We start from the raw sequence: 20,069 nt of genomic DNA, 5'->3' as shown, positions 1-20,069 counted from the left end.
GCACAGACCCAGCTTCCCTGGAGGTCCTGGTGTTCTGCCCTCTGCTGGTCATTCTAGGCAAGGACAACATCCTGCAGACGCTACCTTCCCGACAATGCTGTCCCTGGGGGCCCTTCCATGAAATAAACCCATGGTAGGGGCTCCTCAGACTGCTGGCAAGGAGGAGGGAGAGGTTCTCCCCTCAGCTACTGGGGATGGAAAAGGGAGGAAAGGTGGAGGGGGGTGTCAGAGAGAGAAGTCTCAGAGAAGCTGAGCCAGGAGGGGAAGGAAGAGGGGATGGTGGTGGGTTCAGAACCATTAGTGAGTAGTTGTGAAATCACTTTAGTAGTTGTGACCAGATTTATTTTTTTTTAGTATTTATTTCTTTCTTTATTATTTATTTATATTTATTTTGGCTGTGCCAGGCCTTAGTTGCAGCACACGGGATCTTCGTCGCGGCTCATGGGATCTTTAGTTGTGGCAGGCAGCATCTTGAGTTGCGGCACGCAAACTCTTAGTTGCGGCATGCATGCAGGATCTAGTTCCCGAACAGGGATCAAACCTGGGCCCCGTGCATTGGGAGCGTGGAGTCTTACCCTCTGGACCACCAGGGAAGTCCCGAGACCAGCTTTAAAAAAATAAAAACATAGAAAATATCAGAGTGCAATTTACATAGAATAAAGGTGAATATTGTTTCCCAAACTTTTATTTCAGTTTTGTGTATGTGTGAACTGGTTTGTGATGTAAAACGATATCTTACTGAGGATCTTCATATAAACAAACAAGCAAAACATGGTGAAAGCCACTGGAGACATGATGAGAAAGGTCCTGGGGAGTAAGTCCTCAGTGGGCATGAGGATTCCCAGCAGAATCAAAGCTCAGAGAAAACCATAATTCAAAAAGACACATGCACCCCAATGTTCATTGCAGCACTATTTACAATAGCCAGGTCATGGAAGCAACCTAAATGCCCATCAACAGACGAATGGATAAAGAAGATGTGGTACCTATATGCAATGGAATATTACTCAGCCATAAAAAGGAACGAAATTGGGTCATGTGTTGAGACGTGGATGGATCTAGAGACTGTCATACAGAGTGAAGTAAGTCAGGAAGAGAAAAACAAATATCGTCTATTAACGCATATATGTGGAACCTAGAAAAATGGTACAGATGAACTGGTTTGCAGGGCAGAAATTGAGACACAGATGTAGAGAACAAACGTATGGACACCAAAGGGGGAAAGTGGCAGGGGGGTGGGGACGGTGGTGTGATGAATTGGGAGATTGGGATTGACATGTATACACTGATGTGTATAAAATTGATGACTAATAAGGTCCTACTGTATAAAAAATAAATAAAATAAAATTCAGAAATTCAAAAAAAATCAAAGCTCAGGGCAGAAGGCAGGGCAACTTTTGTGGAGCACAACCTCTATCTCAGTGCAGAAATCTTCCTACACCCCATGTGACAAAGACCTTTGAGCTCGCTGACTCCAGACTTCCAGGCACCAGAAGCTCAAAATTTCTCAAGGCTGTTCCACTGATGGACAGCTCAGACTGTTAGAAAGTTCTTCCCATTTGCCCCTCTAACTTCCACCCACGAGTCCTCATTCTCTGCCTCTGTTGCAACCAAGACTAGGAACAACTAGGCAAATAAACTGACAACTAACAAGTGCTCTATACGTTTTATTTTCCTTCCCATATGAGCATTTGTTTTTTTCTCAAGAATCTGACTTTCCACAGTGTTTATTATTCTGGTTATCTTTCTAGCAGTTAACATTATTGAGCCTATCATGGATGGGACACAGAGAAAAGGACTTTTTGCTTACTATTTTATTAAGTCTTAGAGCACTGCCATGCAAAAGACACCGTTATTGTCATTTTACAGATGAGGCGCAGAATTTTTTTTCCAGCTTTAGTGAGATGTAATTGACATATAACATTGTATAAGTTTTAGGTGTACAACATAATGATTTGCTATACACGTATACATTGCCAAATGATTACCACAGTAAGTTTAGTTAACACATCCATCACCTCACATAGTTACAATTTCAGAACATTTAAATTGCTTACCCAAATGCACCCACCCAGTTAGTGGCAGGATGAAATTTATCAGTGTCTTTGTGTGATCCCTAGAATTGAACCTGATCCTCTGAATGTGGTTCGGCTGGCTCAGAATAGAGGATCTTTATCCTGACTCCCTCTCTGTGGACAACTTTTGATCTCGGATTTCTCATCTGTGACCATGGCAGAAACATGTCTCTAGGCAGGTACTTTTTGACTTTTGTTTGTTTGTTTTCTTTTGTGGTTTTTTTTGTTTTGTTTTTTTGCTGTACGCGGGCCTCTCACTGCTGTGGCCTCTCCCGTCGCGGAGCACAGGCTCCAGACGCGCAGGCTCAGCGGCCATGGCTCACGGGCCCAGCCGCTCCGCGGCATGTGGGATCTTCCCGGACCGGGGCACGAACCCGTGTCCCCTGCATCGGCAGGCGGACTCTCAACCACTGAGACACCAGGGAAGCCCCCTGTTTTGTTTTTTAACTTCTTGAAGTATAGTTGATTTACAATGTTGTGTTAATTTCTGCTGTATAGCAAAGCGATTCAGTTACACACACACACACACACACACACACACACACACACACACATATATACACATTCTTTTTCGTATTCTTTTCCATTATGGTTTATCACAGGATATTAAATATAGTTCCCTGGGCTATACAGTAGGACCTTGTTGTTTATCACTTTTTGACTTTTTAAATTGACATTCAGAATAGTGCATACAACATAATGCGCACTTTAACAAAATTTTGTAAAGTGAACAATCAATGTAACCTCCACCCAAGGACAAGAAATACAATAGTATCAGTACCCCTGGAAGACTGTTGCTGGCCCCTTTCCAATCATGGCCCTCTCTCTTCCCCAAAGTATTCCATATCCTCACTTACATGTGAATTACTCCTTTGCTTTGCTGGATAATTTTACCATCTAAGTTTGCAGCTCTAGACAATATACAGTAGTTAGTTTTGCCTGTTTAGAAACTTTATTTTTTTTTAATTAATTTTATTTTTGGCTGCTTTGGGTCTTCATTGCTAAGTGCAGGCTTTCTCTAGTTGCAGCGGGGACGGAGGGGGGGGCTACTCTTTGTTGCAGTACGCGGGCTTCTCATTGTGGTGGCTTCTCTTGTTGCAGAGAACGGGCTGTAGGTGCGCGGGCTTCAGCAGTTGTGGCTCACGGGCTCTAGAGCGCAGGCTCAGTAGTTGTGGCTCTCTGCGGCACGTGGGATGTGGGATCTTCCTGGACCAGTGCTCAAAACTGTGACCCCTGCATTGGCAGGCAGATTCTTAACCACTGAGCCACCAGGGAAGTCCCAAGAAACTTTATACAAATGGAATAATTTATCATTTATCCTTTTGTATCTACCTTCTTCTGTTCAATACTCAAAAAAAAATTCACCCATTTCGTTGCATGTAGATGTCCATTTGTTTTGTTGCTGTGTAATATTCCATCGTGTGGCCTTACTGCAAATTATTTATCCATTCTACTGTAGGTGGACATTTGAGTTCCAATTTTTGGCTATTATGTTGCCCAAAACTCTTACACATGTCTCTAAGTGCACAAAAGCACACATTTCTGTGGGTATATGTACAAGAGTGAAATTGCTAGATCATAGGGTATGATATCTTCAACTTTAGTAGATCTCAAACTGCTTTCCACCAATTTACGCTCCTTTGAGAATTCACATTATTCCATATTCTCAATAACATTCAGCATTGTCATTCTGGTGAGTGGTATCTCAATGGCATCTCATTGAGCTTTTAATTTGCATTTTCCTGATGACTGATGTGTTGCATCTTTTCATGTGTACCGGTTATTCTGGATTTCCTTTTTTTTAATGAAGTACCAGTCCAAGTCTTTTGTTATTTTCCATTAGGTTGTTTGTCTTTTTTCTTACTGAATTTTAGGAGCTTTTAATATACTCTGGATACAAGTTGTCAGTTATGCATTACAAATATCTTTTCCTATTCTATGGCTTACTTTTCACTTCCTTTTTGGGGTCTTCTGATAAGAAAAACATAGAATATCATATTAATATGGTGACATATATCAAACTTTCAGAACCTTTTGTGTCTTGCTTGACACATGAGGTCATGACCCTGAGGTCATGAAGATATTCTATGTTGTCTTCCAAAGCTTTATTGCTCTTTTTTTTCTTTTTTTCACATAAAGGTCTATAATTCACATGCAATGTATTGCTGTGTTAGTGAAAACTGGGAGGAATTCGATTTCATATTTTTCCATATGGACACTCAATTGTCCCAGAATAATTTATTGAAAAAAGGTCCTTTTCCCCACTGTTCTGTTGTGCTATATTTGTCATAAATCACTGGTCCAAGTATGTGTGCAGCTCTATCTGGGCTCTCTATTCTGTTCCATTGGTATGTTTGTCTTTCTTTTCACCAGTACCACACTGTCTTAATTCCTATAGTTAATAGTTGATAATAAGCTTTAATATCTGTTAGTGCAAGTCCTCCCACGTCTCATGTTTAGGTATTTTTGAAGCTGGGATCGCTCATACACACAAATTCATTCAAATGTTTAAGGAGTGTGTGGGGTGGGGTGGGGAGGAAGGGTGCTCAGGAGAGAGTTGGGGAGAGCAGGGCGAGCGTTCTGTTTCCACGGCATCCTCCCAAGGCGCGGGGCCGTATAACCACAGTGCCAGTCACCCTGTAGGGGGATCACAAATGCGTGAGCGGGCTCCCTCGTCACTTGTCCCCGAGAGACAGACAGCTCTCAAAACCCAGATACCAATCCAAAGAAGACAATACTCCGTGTACGTCTCTTCCCCGCTACCCCAGAGGTAGAACCTTTCCTGCAAATCACGTGCGCTTGGTCAGCACCCAAATCAGCGACCCTGGACAAATTCGCCAAAAGAGATTCGCTCAGCCCTGCGGGTGAACCCCATAGAGATTCCTATCGTCTGCTCGGGAGAAATAGCCCATCGATACGGCGAGAAACCGTCGCCAGAGATACCCTGACCGGCTGAAACGGATTGAAGAGTGGATTCCTTGACTAAGGGATTTTTTTTTTTTTCCAACTGAAAGACAACCTCGCAGTCTACTGCCCGAGTACCGGACAACCCAGACAGACACACTTCAGTATCTGGCCGACTTCCGGGCGGACGGACCCCCAAACACACGCCCTCCTCCGCAGTCGGCTATTCCCTCCCGCTCCCCTCGGCTCCCTATGGCTATTTCGTTCGCTGTTTCCAGAGCAGAAGTGTTTGGCCCTTCTGCATGTTAGCCAATGGGGAGAAGCATTCCCGGCAGCTTGCGGGGCGGGGGTGGGGGTGGCGGTGGCGGTGGCGTTTCCTAGACCAGAAGGCTGCCACTGTTCCCCGCCCGAAGCGGAATCCTCGGGATCCCTCGGGCACCTTCGGCCGTCCCCGGCAAGCTAAAGTCACGCTCCAGTGTCCCACAGACACTTACTTTTCCGCCCCGAGTCTCGCGCATGCGCACCGCGACCTTCAAGCAGGCTCTGAAATGAAAGCATCTTGAGAAAGAGGGAGGGACCCTAAATCGCGGTCAGGTAGGTCACGGGGGGGCGCCGGCACAGCCTGAGATGGCCACTGCCCCCAAGGGCCTCCAAAATAGGAATTGTAGAACCAAAAGGTTTTCGAGAGGTCCCACCGAGATTTGAACTCGGATCGCTGGATTCAAAGTCCAGAGTGCTAACCATTACACCATGGGACCCGCTCGCTACTTTTGGCGGCCGGGAGCCTCCTCAAGTCACATAGCGGGCGCGCCGGGCTGCCTTTCGAAAACGGCAGTGGATGCCGGGTTTACCGGCTCTGGGTCCTGGGCTCTGGTCCCCAAGCCGAACTGGCGGGCAGGAGCGGAGCAACGAGGGCTTCAGCGTCCCCGGCGTCCTATACGATCCCGGTCCCAGGGTGTCATTTCTTGCTGCCTCTCTCCCTGCTCTCCTCCAGGGGTCCTCACCGGGTTTGAGGAAGCCCGCGGGGTGGGGGGGGGGGGGGGGGCGGCAGGCTGGCGGGGTCGGCCTTAGCGGGGCTAGGCCCGCGATGTTGGACCGGAGAAGGCCGACTCCGACCCATAGACCCCTAGCAGGAGGCTCGGCGCTCGCATCCTGGGCTTCGTATTGTTTATTTATTTACTTACACAGCGACTACCCCGGGGAGGTTATTTTTGGCCGAGCGGGGAGGGAAGCTGACTGGCACGTCGAGGGACAACCGTTCAAGGCCCAGGTGCCCCAAGCGCGAATCGCCGCTAGGAAGTGCGCCCCACCTGATTCCTTGGCGTTACACGTAGCTAGAGCCACCGAGAAATCTGCACAGAAAGTTCCGCTTCCATCTCCCTCTCCTGCTTTAAACGCTACTTGGGGGCATGGTTCCTTTTAACGTGTAGATTAGAATCAGATCAGTGAAAGAGACAATCCCTTTTGGACTTTCTCATAAGTTTTAGTGAAGGTGTAAAAGGATAATGTTTCTTCAGGTCAATCTGGTGACAGATAAAATTTTATATGCCATTTGCTCAACAATTGCACTTTTGGAAATTTATCCTAACGGGCTACTAGGATGAGTGCCAGTTAGTCAAGGATGTTCTCAGCTGTGTGGTTTTTAATAGTAAAGAATAAAAATAAATGTCCATTGAGTGAAACTTGATTAAATAAATACTGACAATATCTATACAATAAATACTGTGCAGGAATATAGGGGGGAATTTATTGTATTGGCATGAAAAGATATACTGTCCTAAAGAAACCAAAGCCAAAACAAAAATCTACTTGCCAAATAGTGTGTATAATAAAATCCAACTTACACACAAACAGAAAAGCTGAATGAATACACATGTAATGAATATTTGCCATTTATTTGCCCTCAGCCATCTGATTGACTCCGTTTCTTGAGAGACTCAACATTGCATGGGACTGGGTGACAGCAGAGGTGTGCCCCAAGGTAGACACGCTCACTCTCCAGGCTTCTGGCAGCCAGAGTGAAAATGTGTGTCCTTAACTTGGCCAATTGGATTTAGAATCCAGAAGCAGGAACGTTTTAGAACTTAGTTGGCTGCCGGTGGTGGCTGTGCCGTCCAGAGCCTCAGGGGCAGTGATGGCAGCCGTGCCATGTCCACTGGCAGCAGAAGTGGCATCCTAACTAGACTGTCCAGGATCCTGACCTTGGCTGAGGTCCTGGTTGCCTAGTTCCCCTTCATTCTTGCCCATCTTTCTGAGTTTGCTTTCCCTCTGGTGCTGTGAACTCTATAACGTCCTCCTAATAAGTTCTATGTAAGGTACCCAGAGTCCCTTTCTGTTGCATATAGTCAAGAACCTGCTTAGCCCAAATCCAAAAAGATCTGTTGATGACATTTATCTCCTGGGAGTAAACTTATGAAGTCCTGTTTTATTGTATTGCTTGAAAAAATCGTTTATAATTCTTGTATATTGTCCGAAGAAACATTAATGATTTTCCATTTTGAAGAATGAACCAAATTCCCCTTCAGCTCCTATGAGATACGGGTGTCCCTCTCTTAAGGCTGGAGTGACTTAATATCAAATTGACTTAACATCAAATGCCTTTAGCAGCTCTGGACCTCAGCTTTCCCATCTATTTCCTTCTTACAAGGGTTCTGTACTGGCTAGAGGGTATTGAAATTAAGTTTTCAAAAGCTACTGTAGAAAGCTACTAAAGGGTGATGATTGTATCCTTTGAAAGTGTATGACAGTTTCTCTGTCCCGTGTGAGGAGAAGGAATGACTGCCCTCCTATTCCCACTCTCCCTACTCCACTCCCTAGTTCTTTGCAGTTCCCTCCACTTTCTTTCTCAGCTTGAAAAAAATCTTACCAGCCCAAATGAAATCCTCCACTTGCTCATTCCTCAAGGAACGTAAAAGGATCATCTCCCTTACTGCTTTTGTCATGACTCACCGGAATTATAAGAAATTGTGTTCTGCGGCTCAGTCTCTCCCATCTTCCCTCTCTCTTCCCCTTGGTTGGGCTGTGAATTCCTTGGGACTTGCTTATCTTTATGTGTGGCTAGTGCCTTAACAGACACGTCCCCTGAACCCCCTTAGAGGGCACAGGAGAACTTAGGAGGAAGAAACAACATTCTAATTTTGTGTTCAGAGACCCTTTATAGCATCATATTCTATATATATATATATATATTTAATGATAACAGAGAAAACAGAGACAATATGTAATCTCCCTGCCCCAGTGTGACTAGGTTCTTTTAATATAAATCCACTGCACGTGACATCCCAAAGATGGCATCCCATGACGTCTTTGAGAACAGACTCTCAAGCTTCCACACAAGGCGGCTCCTGAAGCTGGGGGAGCCCAGGGCTCTGCTGGAGGTGGGTTTATTGTGGCTTCAGCTGTGGCATCCCAGCTGAGGGCTGAACTGGCGCAGAGTGTACCCCAGAAAGTACAATGAGGCCAAGGGTTAAGAAAAGAGGGCTGAAATCTAGGATTGGGGCTTTAAAGATATTTTCCCAAGTTTCTTATGAGCCCGTAAATATATAGACAATGGAGTGGGGACAATAATGCTTTGAGGAGTCAACATGGAAAGTATTCATATTCACTCTCAAGGCTGTGTTCAGACAGTTTCCTGTATCCATGCTAGGCTGCTCACAGCTGGGATAGAATGGGCCTTGCTCTGTGTCCTCGCCACTCAGGATAAGTGAGATCTGCCACAAGTCCCCACTTTGCCTTGGGAGCCCTGGTTTTGCCAGACAAGGCACCACTTTGTGCAGGGTGACAGCTGGCCCCTACCTAACCCCTCCGGTCCAGGCCCCCGCTCTGGGCCTGGCATTCCCCAGGCTCTGATGGGGAAATCTGACCGCTTAGTTGTTGTTTTTTTTTTAATTGAAGTATAGTTGATTTACAATGTTGTGTTAGTTTCAGGTGTACAGCAAAGTGATCAGTTATATATAATATATACATATATATATTCTTTTTCAGATTCTTTTCCCTTATAGGTTATTACAAGATATTGAATATAGTTCCCCGTGCTATACAGTAGGTCCTTGTTGTTTATCTATTTTATACATAGTAGTGTATATCTGTTAATCCCAAACTCCTAATGTATCCCTCCCAGGCCACTTACTTTTTTTGAACAACAGAAAAAAGCAGCATTCACCTTTTATCCTTTTCTTGCGTGTTTTTACTTTCTCTTTTTAAAATAACTATCTTGGGACTTCCCTGGTGGCACAGTGGTTAAGAATCTGCCTGCCAATGCAGGGGAAACAGGCTTGATCCCTGGTCCAGGAAGATCACATGTGCCGCGGAGCAACCAAGCCAGTGTGCCACAACTACTGAGCCTGCAAGCCACAACTACTGAGCCCGCGAGCTACAACTACTGAGCTCACGTGCCACAACTACTGGAGCCCGTGCTCCGCAACAAGAGAAGCCACTGCAATGAAGATGGAAGGCAGCCAAAAATAAATAAATTAATTAAAAAATAATAATAATTATCTTTTCATATTACAAAGGTAAAATATTTATGGAAAATGTAGAAAATACAGTAAAGTAGAAGGAAGATTTTTAAATAACTACAATTCCAACAAGCACTTTTACATTTGATATTTCATTTCCTTTTTTAAAATGCATTTTTACAGTCTCACTGTATATATAATTTTATGTTCTGCTTTTGCACTTAACATAATTAAAATGTTAAAAAATATTTAAATGGATAATACATGAGCATAATACAAAATTCAAAAGGTATAAAAGGAAAACACAGATAAATAAAACTTCCTGACTATAATTTTTTTTTTGTTCTCCGAGGCAACTTCTGATATGGTCCTTCTAGAGATATTTCATTCTTACACAGATATACATGCATATGCATAATCCTTTTCTAGAAAAAGAAATCAATACATTGTTCTGCACCTGGTTTTATTTATTTAGCACCATATCTTGAGCATTGTTCCATAACAGTGCATATGAAATATACCTCACTTTTTTAAAGGCATTTTATTTTGAGGTATTATTTACATTAAGGAAAATGCACAAATCTTAACGGAATCAATTATTTTTTACAAATGTATACACTTGTGTGATCATCACCTAGATCAAGATATAGGGCATTTCCATCACTCCAGAAAGTTCCCTGGTGCCTTTTTCCAGTTTTTACTGAAATCACTACTCTGGTTTCTATCACCAGAAATTAGTTTTGCCTATTATTATAGTATACGTATACTGTTTTGCAGTATCTATCGTGTGTGGCTTCTTTTGCTAAACATGTTTTCGAGATTCATTCATGTCACTTTATATATCAGCAGTATGTTTTTCATTGCTGAGAAGTACTCCACTGTATGAATATACCACAATTCGTTGGTCCATTCTTCAGTTGATGGACATTTGGGTTGTTTCCAATTTGGGCCTAATATAAGTAAAGCTACTATGGCCATTCCTTTACAAACCTTTTTCAGTCTTGGGTATATAACTAGGAATGGAATTGCTGGGTCGCAGGGTAAGTGTGCATTTAAGTTTATTAGGAACAGCCAAACAGCTTTCCAAAGTGCTTGTACTATTTTACACTCCCACCAGCAGTGTATGAGGGAGTTCCAGTTGCTTCACATCTTAGCTAACAAGTGGTATTATTAGTCGCTTAAATTTAGCCATTCTAGGAGGTGTATGATAATCTTTCCTTTTGCTTTTAAGTTGCACTTCCCTAATGGTTAATGATGTTGAACGTATTTTTTTACATGTTCACTAGCCATTTGAATATCTTCTTTTCTAAGTGCTTCAAGTATTTTGCCCATTTAGAAAAAAAAAAACCTGTCTTTATCTTATTGATTTATAAGAATTATATATTTATACATACTTATATATAGATAGATAGATAGATAGATCCATTATGGATATATATATGGTAATTATATATATGGATCCTTTATCAAATATTTGTACTGCAGATATTTTCTTCCAGTCTGTGGCTTGTCTTTTCACTTTCTTTCTTTTTTTTAATTTTGCTAATTTAAAAAAGTATATTTATTTATTTGGTTGTACTGGGTCTTAGTTGTGGTAGGTGGGCTCCTTCGTTGCGGCATACATGCGGGATCTAGTTCCCCGACCAGGGATCAAACCCGGGACCCCTACATTGGGAGTGCAGAGTCTTAACCACTGTACCACCAGGGAAGTTTCTTCACTTTCTTAATAGTGTCTTTTGGTTAGCAGGTTTTAATTTCAATCAAGTCAAATTTATCTTTTTTTTTTCCTTTTATGATTAATGCCTCTATGTTCTTGCATGCAGAGATCTGGGATATTTCCAAGCACACAGAATAGAAGAGGGGCTTGTGCAGTTAATACAGATTACTCAATTATACAATGAAAACTTTGATAATCACTTGGTAAAATTTCAAGAGGGATGTAGGTTTTATTTATTTTTATTTTTTTTCTGTTTTATTTATTTTTTTAACTTTTAAGTTTTATTTATTTATACAGCAGGTTCTTATGGGATGTAGGTTTTACATGGGAGAGTTGTCTGAAACTGGAGCAGGGAGGCTGAAGGGCAGAAAGGTAGCTGGAGCACCCAGGCAAAGGATTAAGAAAAAGAGCTGTATACAGACACGAATACTGTGAAGGTCATTAGATGTAGGTTTGAGCAGAAGAAATGGGGTAGAGAGCAGAGACTTCCTGGGAAGCTGGTGATCCTGATGTTGTTACTGGTGTCTGAAACACAAACTATGGGCCTACCAAGACTGCAGAATATCAAGAATGGGAAATGGTAGGAAAGAATCAGGATATTGGCATGTGTTAGTCTTCATGTTGGTCCTATGAGAGATAAGCTTTAGGCTGAGGCAGCCTGTTTTTTATTTTTGAGGTACGCGGGCCTCTCACTGCTGTGGCCTCTCCCGTTGCGGAGCACAGGCTCCGGACGCGCAAGCTCAGCGGCCATGGCTCACAGGCCCAGCTGCTCCGCAGCATGTGGGATTTTCCCGGACCGCGGCACGAACCCGTATCCCCTGCATCGGCAGGCGGACTCCCAACCACTGCGCCACCTGGGAAGCCCAAGGCAGCCTATTTTAAAGCAGGTGTAGTATGGTTTTGCTGAGAGTATCTTGCAATCCAAGTTTACTGGATGTCCTATAACTTGGAGCCTTGTAGGCCTAGAAAAGCTAAAATCTCCAACCCAAGAGAAAGCACCGGCAGAGACAGAAGACTTCGCAGGAGACCCATTTGAGTAAAAGACCAGCCTACTACACTGCAATGCTTTAAACATTTTCTGCCCATTAAGAGGAAAAACCTGGGGGCAAAGAGCAAATTGTAGATGGTCTTTCTGTACCTTAGATGACTGTTTTGAAGAGCATTAAGGCAGAGGCCAGGTGCAGAGACCTGTGGGCTTGGAATCCCTCATACATATTCCTGTCGGTCATAGGACACCTGTGCTCTGCCCCACCTCTGGGCTGCAACCTATATATGATAGTTTAAGACAGTTTGGGTCAAGTTTCTGGTACTTGCAGACAAATGCATTCTCATAGATACACTTGGTAGCGGCTTGTATATGTTGTTGGTCTATCAACAATCAAAAAACAGCTGGGGAGGTACCTTCCTGAGTCAGGGAGAGACAGTATCCAGAATGAGGCGGACCCTAGTCCCATTTCCACTTCAGCCACAGGAAGTGGACACGCCCATGCACGCAAAAAAAGGCCACTAGCCCAGTAGCCAATAGGATCCCTCCTTTCTGAAAGTCTTAGGAATTTTCCTTTCCTGAGCAGGAGGGTGGGAATTAGTAAAGGGGAAACAGAGAGAGTGGACTTGAGCTCCCCCTGGAGGCCCACACAATTATTTGCACCAAGTTGTCCAGGAATTAGGAGTTGACCCGCAAGTATCAGAGAGGCCCTTCGCTGTCCTGGAAGGATACCTTTGTCATTGGTTTAGTCCAGGCTGCTCAGTTGTGTCTGAAGTTGAAGGCTGGAGGGAGGCCTGTACGGCGGTTATTTTCTGTGATCTGATTTTTACTTCCAAACTACCCAAAGAGAAAACCTTTTATTTATGCCTTTCTGTTTTGAAAACACACAGAATGGTTGTATTATTTAGGACACTTTGCTTATAAGTCACCGGAGCCAACTCAAATTCGATTAAGCAAAAAAGGAGAATTATAAGGGTATAGTGTTTCACAAAACCCCAGGGAAGGAGTATAGCCAGACCTCAGGAAAGAACCAGAAGGCCGCCAGGAGTCTCTCATTTCAGCTCCTTTTTGTGCTTATGTCGAATTCTTTTCTCACTGCACACTGGCTTTCTCGGCTCCCCGGTCTGCACAGTAAGGGGCTGCCCCGCTGCTCCGGAGTGTGACGCCTGCCATCCAGCCACCCATAAAGCCCCACTGGGTATTCTCAGGCCCAATTCAAATTCCAAGAAAGACAATCTGCTTGGCTATTGGTACAGCTTCTCTTAATCCAATATATTTTGACTAGGGAATGGAGGCACACACTCTCTGGGTAGTTGATCTATTCCTGGAGAAGAATTCTTGGAGAATTGGCTCACAGTTTAGGCGAACACCCTCCACTTTAAGAACTCCTCCCTGCTGGAGTAGAAGGTTCCAGTTCTTGGGACAGGGAAGAGGATTTTCCTGGAACCTACGGATGGTAACCACAGCACATCACAACAGTCCCTGCTGGGGGATGTTTTAGGATGCTACAATTGCCATGAAAACACACACCTTTATCTCCCTGTCTCAAGAATGCAAGAAATTCACCAGGAAGGCAGACTTTTTTTTGGAACCAGGCATGGGACAAATTAAATATTTGTCTAAATATTTAATTTACATTTTAGCTATGTTTATATATTTAAATATTTAAAAGCTATAAAAACTGAAGCTAGCAAATTGTTAAAATAAATGTTCTATCCTCTTACCTTGACAAATATATCTTTAAAAAGGAAAAATCCAAAATACTGTAAAGCTGTGATTTTTGTAGTTATTTTATTATCCCCCCTTTAAAAAAAAAAATTTTTTTTTTGGCCGTGCCCTGCGGCATGTGGTATCTTAGTGCCTCAACCAGGGACTGAACCTGGGCCCCCTTCACTGGGAGCGTGGAGTCTTAACCCCTGGACCACCAGGGAAGTCCCTTTTGTAGTTACTTTAATTTTAAAAAACTTAAGCCATTAAATGTTTTTATAAAAATAATTACAGTTTTTGCATTCAATAACCACTTAATTCCCAGCGTAAAGAATTGGTATTGGGACTTCCCTGGTGGCACAGTGGTTAAGAATCCACCTGCGGGCTTCCCTGGTGGCGCAGTGGTTGAGAATCCACCTGCCGATGCTGGGGACACGGGTTCGTGCCCCGGTCCGGGAAGATCCCACATGCCGCGGAGTGGCTGGGCCGCTGAGCCTGCGCGTCCGGAGCCTGTGCTCCGCAACAGGAGAGGCCACAGCAGTGAGAGGCCCGCGTACCGCAAAAAAAAAAAAAAAAGAATCCACCTGCCAATGCAAGGGACATGGGTTCGTGCCCTGGTCCAGGAAGATCCCACATGCTGCGGAGCAACTAAGCCTGTGCGCCACAACTACTGAGCCTGCGCTCTCACCCTGCGCACCTAGAGCCTGTGCTCCACAAGAGAAACCACCGCAATGAGAAGCGCGCGTACCGCAGTGAAGAGCAGCCCCCGCCCCCCACCCCCACCACAACTAGAGAAAGCCCACGCGCAGCAACTAAGACCCAATGCAGCCAAAAATAAATAAATAAATAAAAAAGAATTAGTATCACACTTCAAGCATGATACATCTAGAACTACATGTATAAAAATTAGAGTAATAAAAATTGCTTCTATTTTATTTATTTTTTAAAACTATCCAATTTAGAATGTTTATTTTTGGCATGAGGCATTGAGGACTCTTTTACATTAAAAATTAAGGTAAGATCTTACTCCAATAAAGATCTATTAGAAAAAAAAAACCAAAACAAAATGTCTCATAGTATCTTGTTCAAAGATCTTTGCTTACTATTTTTAAATGTTCTTAAGCCACACGTGCAATTGTTGTGAACAGCACACTAATTTTCTAGTACTTTTGGAACCATGAATTGAAAGGCAAGAAAACAGACACTAGGTAGTGGGCAACACTCTATTGTTATTTATGTTATCTGAGAGGAAGAATTTGACAAATTTAAAAATGTGTCTTTTTTTTTACCTAAGCACTTTGCTGCTCAAATATTACCAGCATTCCAAAGCACTGTCCACAGACTTGCAGGGCGTTTACACGCAGTCGCCTTTTGTTTTGAGAACATAGGGCAAAAAGAATGGAGAGGGCTTCCCTGGTGGCGCAGTGGTTCAAAATCCACCTTCCAACTCGGGGTACATGGGTTCGAGCCCTGGCCCGGGAAGATCCCACATGCTGCGGAGCAACTAGCCCGTGCACCACAACTACTGAAGCGCATGTGCCACAGCTACTGAAGCCCACATGCCACAACTACTGAAGCCCACACGCCTAGAGCCCGTGCTCCGCAACAAGAGAAGCCACTGCAATTAGAAGCCCATGCACTGAAATGAGGAGTAGCCCCCGCTCGCCGCAACTAGAGAAAGCCCGCGTGCAGCAACAAACACCCAATGCAGCCAAAGATAAATTAAAATAAATAAATTTATTTTCTTAAAAAAAGGAACAGAGAAACATTTCTCTAGAGCCTGAACAGTGTTTAGTCCCAAGAGGGGATATTTAGGGAAACAGGTTATGCTGTCCCGGCGCTAAGCACTAGATCCTGAGTGACAGAGATGCCCAAATGTTCATCAGTAAATACATGTGTTTGTTCTTTTCCTCCAGTTTTATTGAGATATAATTGACCGACAGCACTGTATAGTTTAAGTAGAGCATAATGATTTGACTTAGCATACATCATGAAATGATTATCACCATAAGTTTAGTGAAAATCTATCATCTCACATAGGTACAAAATTAAAGAAATAGAAAAATAATATTTTTTTCTGCGATGAGAACTCTTAGGATTTACTCTTTTAACCACTTTCATATATTACACACGGCAGTGTTCGTTATATTTATCATGTTGTACATTATGTCCCTAGTACTTATCTTATAACTGGACGTCTGTACCTTCTGACCACCTTCATCCAACTTTGCCTTCCCCCACCCCCTGCCTCTGGTAACCACAAATCTGATCTCTTCTGTGAGTTTGTTTTATTTATTTGGTTGTGCTGGGTCTTAGTTGAGGCAGGCGGGCTCCTGAGTTGCGGCTCACTGGCTCCTTAGTTGTGTCATGTGAACTCTTAGTTGCAGCATGCATGTGGGATCTAGTTCCCTGACCAGGAACCGAACCTGGGCCCCCTGCATTGGGAGTGTGGAGTCTTAACCACTGTGCCAACAAGGAAGTTCCTGTTTGTTTGTTTTTAACATCTTTATTAGAGTATAATTGCTTTACAATGGTGTGTTAGTTTCTGCTTTATAACAAAGTGAATCAGTTATATATATACATGTGTCCCCATATCTCTTCCCTCTTGCATCTCCCTCCCTCCCACTCTCCCCATCCCAGCCCTGTTTGTTTCTTGTTTTTTTTTTTTTGTGGTACGCGGACCTCTCACTGTTGTGGCCTCTCCCGTTGTGGAGCACAGGCTCCAGACGTGCAGGCTCAGTGGCCATGGCTCACGGGCCCAGCCACTCTGTGGCATGTGGGATCTTCCCGGACCGGGGCACCAACCCACGTCCCTTGCATCGGCAGGCGGACTCTCAACCACTGCACCACCAGGGAAGCCCTGTTTGTTTGTTTTTGAAGTAAATACATGTGTCTGTGATATGCAGCGTTCTCTAAAGCACAGGATCCAGGTAGGGGCTCATCTTGCCTGGGTCTAAGGACAGTACTGAATGGAGCAATCCAACATTGTCCCCCTATATAGCTATGGTGTTGTACATAAAATACATACTATTGCACTAAATGATCATGCGTGCTAAAGTTATAAAAACTTTATAACTATGTTTATGACATACATAATGGAATGAGGTATGTACTTTATTCCTGTTTGGGAGAATAAACAATGATTGCCAGTCTGTATTTGTATCTGAGAAACGCTAAATTGAAGTTAAGCCAATTTCTTTACAGCAGGACTTCTCAGAACCTTGAATATACTAATGTGAATTGTGACTGTCCAAGAGGGAGACAGAGCGTGCAGTATTTTTCAAAATTATTTGACCACCAAAACATTTTTCATGAAGTTTTATTAATATCTCACAGACACATTTTCAGAGATCCTGAACTACCCTCGGCCGTCTTCAGTAGGAAAGAGTAGAAACCAAAAGGCAGAGCCAGTGCAGCACTGGGAGAATCTCCTGACTCCCAAGGTAACCGAGAGAGCCTGCCTCATCATGACGGCTCCACTCTGCAGATGACACGGGTCTCGAGCGGTCAGCAACTGATCTCAAGGCCCTGGAATTGAGTGGCTTGGCCACTGCACTTATGCTGTTTATCATGGCTCCTCAGCACAGGGTCCAAGTTCAATCCCAGGAAGTATGGAATCTGTCTTTATGATAGGGAGTCTGATGCCAGGGAAACCTTTATTCCAGCAGTGACTGGACTACCCCAGTGATCTCGTCCCTCCAACTGCCTGCGTCCCATCCGTGTGCCGGGCTCCAGGTGAGCTGACTCCCTCCTCGCCTGCCTGGTCCGCCTCTCATCATCTGATCCGATTCCACTAGTGGACTGAACTGAACCAGGCTTCCACCTTCTCCAGGCAAGGATCCTGGGTTATTCACATTATTTGAGTCCACAAGGTAGGACCAAAAAAAATCTGTGGATGGCAATGATGCTGGAGATGATCTGTGATATAATTTCCACCAAATAACCCTCAAGGACCCAACAGCCATCTTTTTGACTGAGGATACCAACCCATCATATACTCTTTCGTGTGAGATGAAATGAGATAATGTGAGACACTATATGTACAAATGTTTCATAAATGGTAAGACATCATACAAACAATAATGAATACAGTCTCCGTTGCCCTGATCAGTGATTGGTCCATTTCTAATGACCCTCAGCTTTTGATTGATATTTCCAGTACCTGAGCCAGACCCATCTGCCCTGTCCATCTTATCTAGAGTTCAAATTTTGATAGCCCATCCACCAGTTCCTCTGTTTTAGATACCTGCAACCAGTCAGCATAGCGCTTTTCCAGTGCCCGGACAACCTTTACGTGGCACATTGGAGGTGGTTCTTGAAGTAGTGGAGAGCCAACTTGAACTGGATCTGAGCTTTGGTGTTGGTCCGGTATACGTTGTAGCTCTTCTCCAGGGCTGCCAGCTCTGGGTCCGCCACTGGAGAACGGGGCTGGTGACCTACAACCACATTTGAGCAGGACCCCACAAGCAGGCTTCCGAGCCCATCGATAAAGAACTCTGCCAAGAGAGGGAAAGTGCGAGAAGGAAATGTGAGCTTCCGCCAGAGACCCAGGGCCATGCTGCAGGTCTGGGAGGGGAGTCGGGGGGAGGGGACACAGTTTATACCCCTGGGGAGCTTCCGCCCCTGTGAAGCCACCTGCCCAGGCTACTGAGTTGGAAGGACAATGATATGGGTAGAGAGACACAGATTGGCTTCCAACTGGACGGAACTGTGGACTGCAGGACGGAGAGGAATGAGAGGGGAAGGTCACCAGCTGCAGTTTCATAGGAGAGGATGTCTGGAAAAGAAGCAGCAGCAGCCAGGTGGGAAAAGAGGGAGGGGCCAGAGCTGGAGGCAAAGGAAGGGGAAGGGCGTCGTGGAGAAGCAGAACAGCCTGGGGGAGACAAGAAGGCAGAGAGGGTGGTGGGAGGCAAGAGAGACCACGAGGGACTTCCCTGGTGGTCCAGTGGCTAGGACTCTGAGTTCCCAATGCAGGGGGCCTGGGTTCGATCCCTGGCCAGGGAAACTAGATCTCACATGCCGCAACTAAGGGTTCGCATGCCGCAACTAAAGACCCTGCATGCTGCAACAAAGATCCTGCACATGGCAATGAAGATCCGGTGTGCCGCAACGAAGACCCAGTGCAGCCAAGTAAATAAATAAATATTCTAAAAAAAAAGAGAGAGACCACGAGCTCTCCATTTTAGGGAGAAAGGGTGAGCTCCCCATTTTGGGGAGAAAGGACAAGCTCCCCTGAGCAGTGGCACACGGCCCTCCCTCCTTGGGAAAAAACAGGCTTCTGAGATCTGTCCACAGCACAGCTCTCTTCCTCACTCTTCCAGCCTCCCCACCTGAATGAGCCACTCGCTGCAGGCGGGGGTCGAAGCCCACTCTTTGGAGCCGCTCTGTGTGGGCCAGGAAGAAGTTGACAACGCCACTCGTCACCACGCAGCTGGGGAAGCCGTCCAGGGGCCGGAAAGATCCTGACCGCCGGTGGAGACAGTCCCCATTCTCACTGTGCTCCAGGAACAGCTTAAACTGGAACACGTTTCCAAGCACACTGCCGCCTACCTAGCCGGTGGGCAGAGAAATCCACATTAGAGAATAGACTCGATATCCATGTAGCCGCTGTCAAGAAGCCTTCCTGGACTGAACCTCAGTTATAACAAGAATCACACCCTTTACCTACCCTTCATACTACACTTACACCAAGTCCAAAGGGCAGACAACTCTGCTCCGTTTACCCTCCAGCAGGCTCACTCTTTCCAGAAGGTGACTCACTCCCTTCCAGTACAAGGAGTGGTGTTTAGGTGCAAGAGGCAGCCTGCTCGTGCAGGGGTCCCTGTGTGGACTTCCTGCAGCCAGTAGTTTGTCTCAAGCTGCCTTCGTTCCGTTCTCTGCTCCCGGCTCACCTCTCTGTGCTGCCCATCCCTGCACTTGTGGGAGATGCATGCATCTAGCTGTTGGAGCCCGAGCAAAACAGAACAAGCAATTATATCTATTCCTGAAGCATCATAATCACCCAGGGTAGCACAGCAGTCTGACTGTCTGCCATCACCTGTACTTTCCCTCCCCACTTAGTAAATGAACCCTCTTGAGTTTTAACTGGACTAAATTAAAGTCTAGCCAATTAACCCAATAAAGATGAAATTTTCCCACTTCCCTTGCAAGGTCTGACCATATGTCTAAGTCCTGGCTGAAAGGATGTGATTCAGAACAGATGTCTGCAACTTTTATAAAGATCT

General features: G+C 44.7%; 1 protein-coding gene across 1 annotated transcript in view; it reads right to left on the bottom strand.

Annotated features, from left to right (window-relative positions):
* Positions 1 to 18,135: 18,135 nt before the first annotated feature.
* B4GALNT2 (beta-1,4-N-acetyl-galactosaminyltransferase 2 (SID blood group)) overlaps positions 18,136 to 20,069 on the bottom strand; it is a gene marked incomplete at both ends in the record, with an annotated part of 54,096 nt that continues 52,162 nt past the window's right edge. The window contains 2 exon segments of the mRNA XM_082861585.1: positions 18,136 to 18,341; positions 19,176 to 19,395. Of these exon segments, the coding sequence (XP_082717711.1) occupies positions 18,136 to 18,341; positions 19,176 to 19,395 (426 nt within the window).

Source organism: Leucopleurus acutus (assembly GCF_964270905.1).
Source record: "Leucopleurus acutus genome assembly, chromosome: 19".
Lineage (NCBI taxonomy): Eukaryota > Metazoa > Chordata > Mammalia > Artiodactyla > Delphinidae > Leucopleurus > Leucopleurus acutus.
This window is presented reverse-complemented; position numbering and strand designations above follow the sequence as displayed.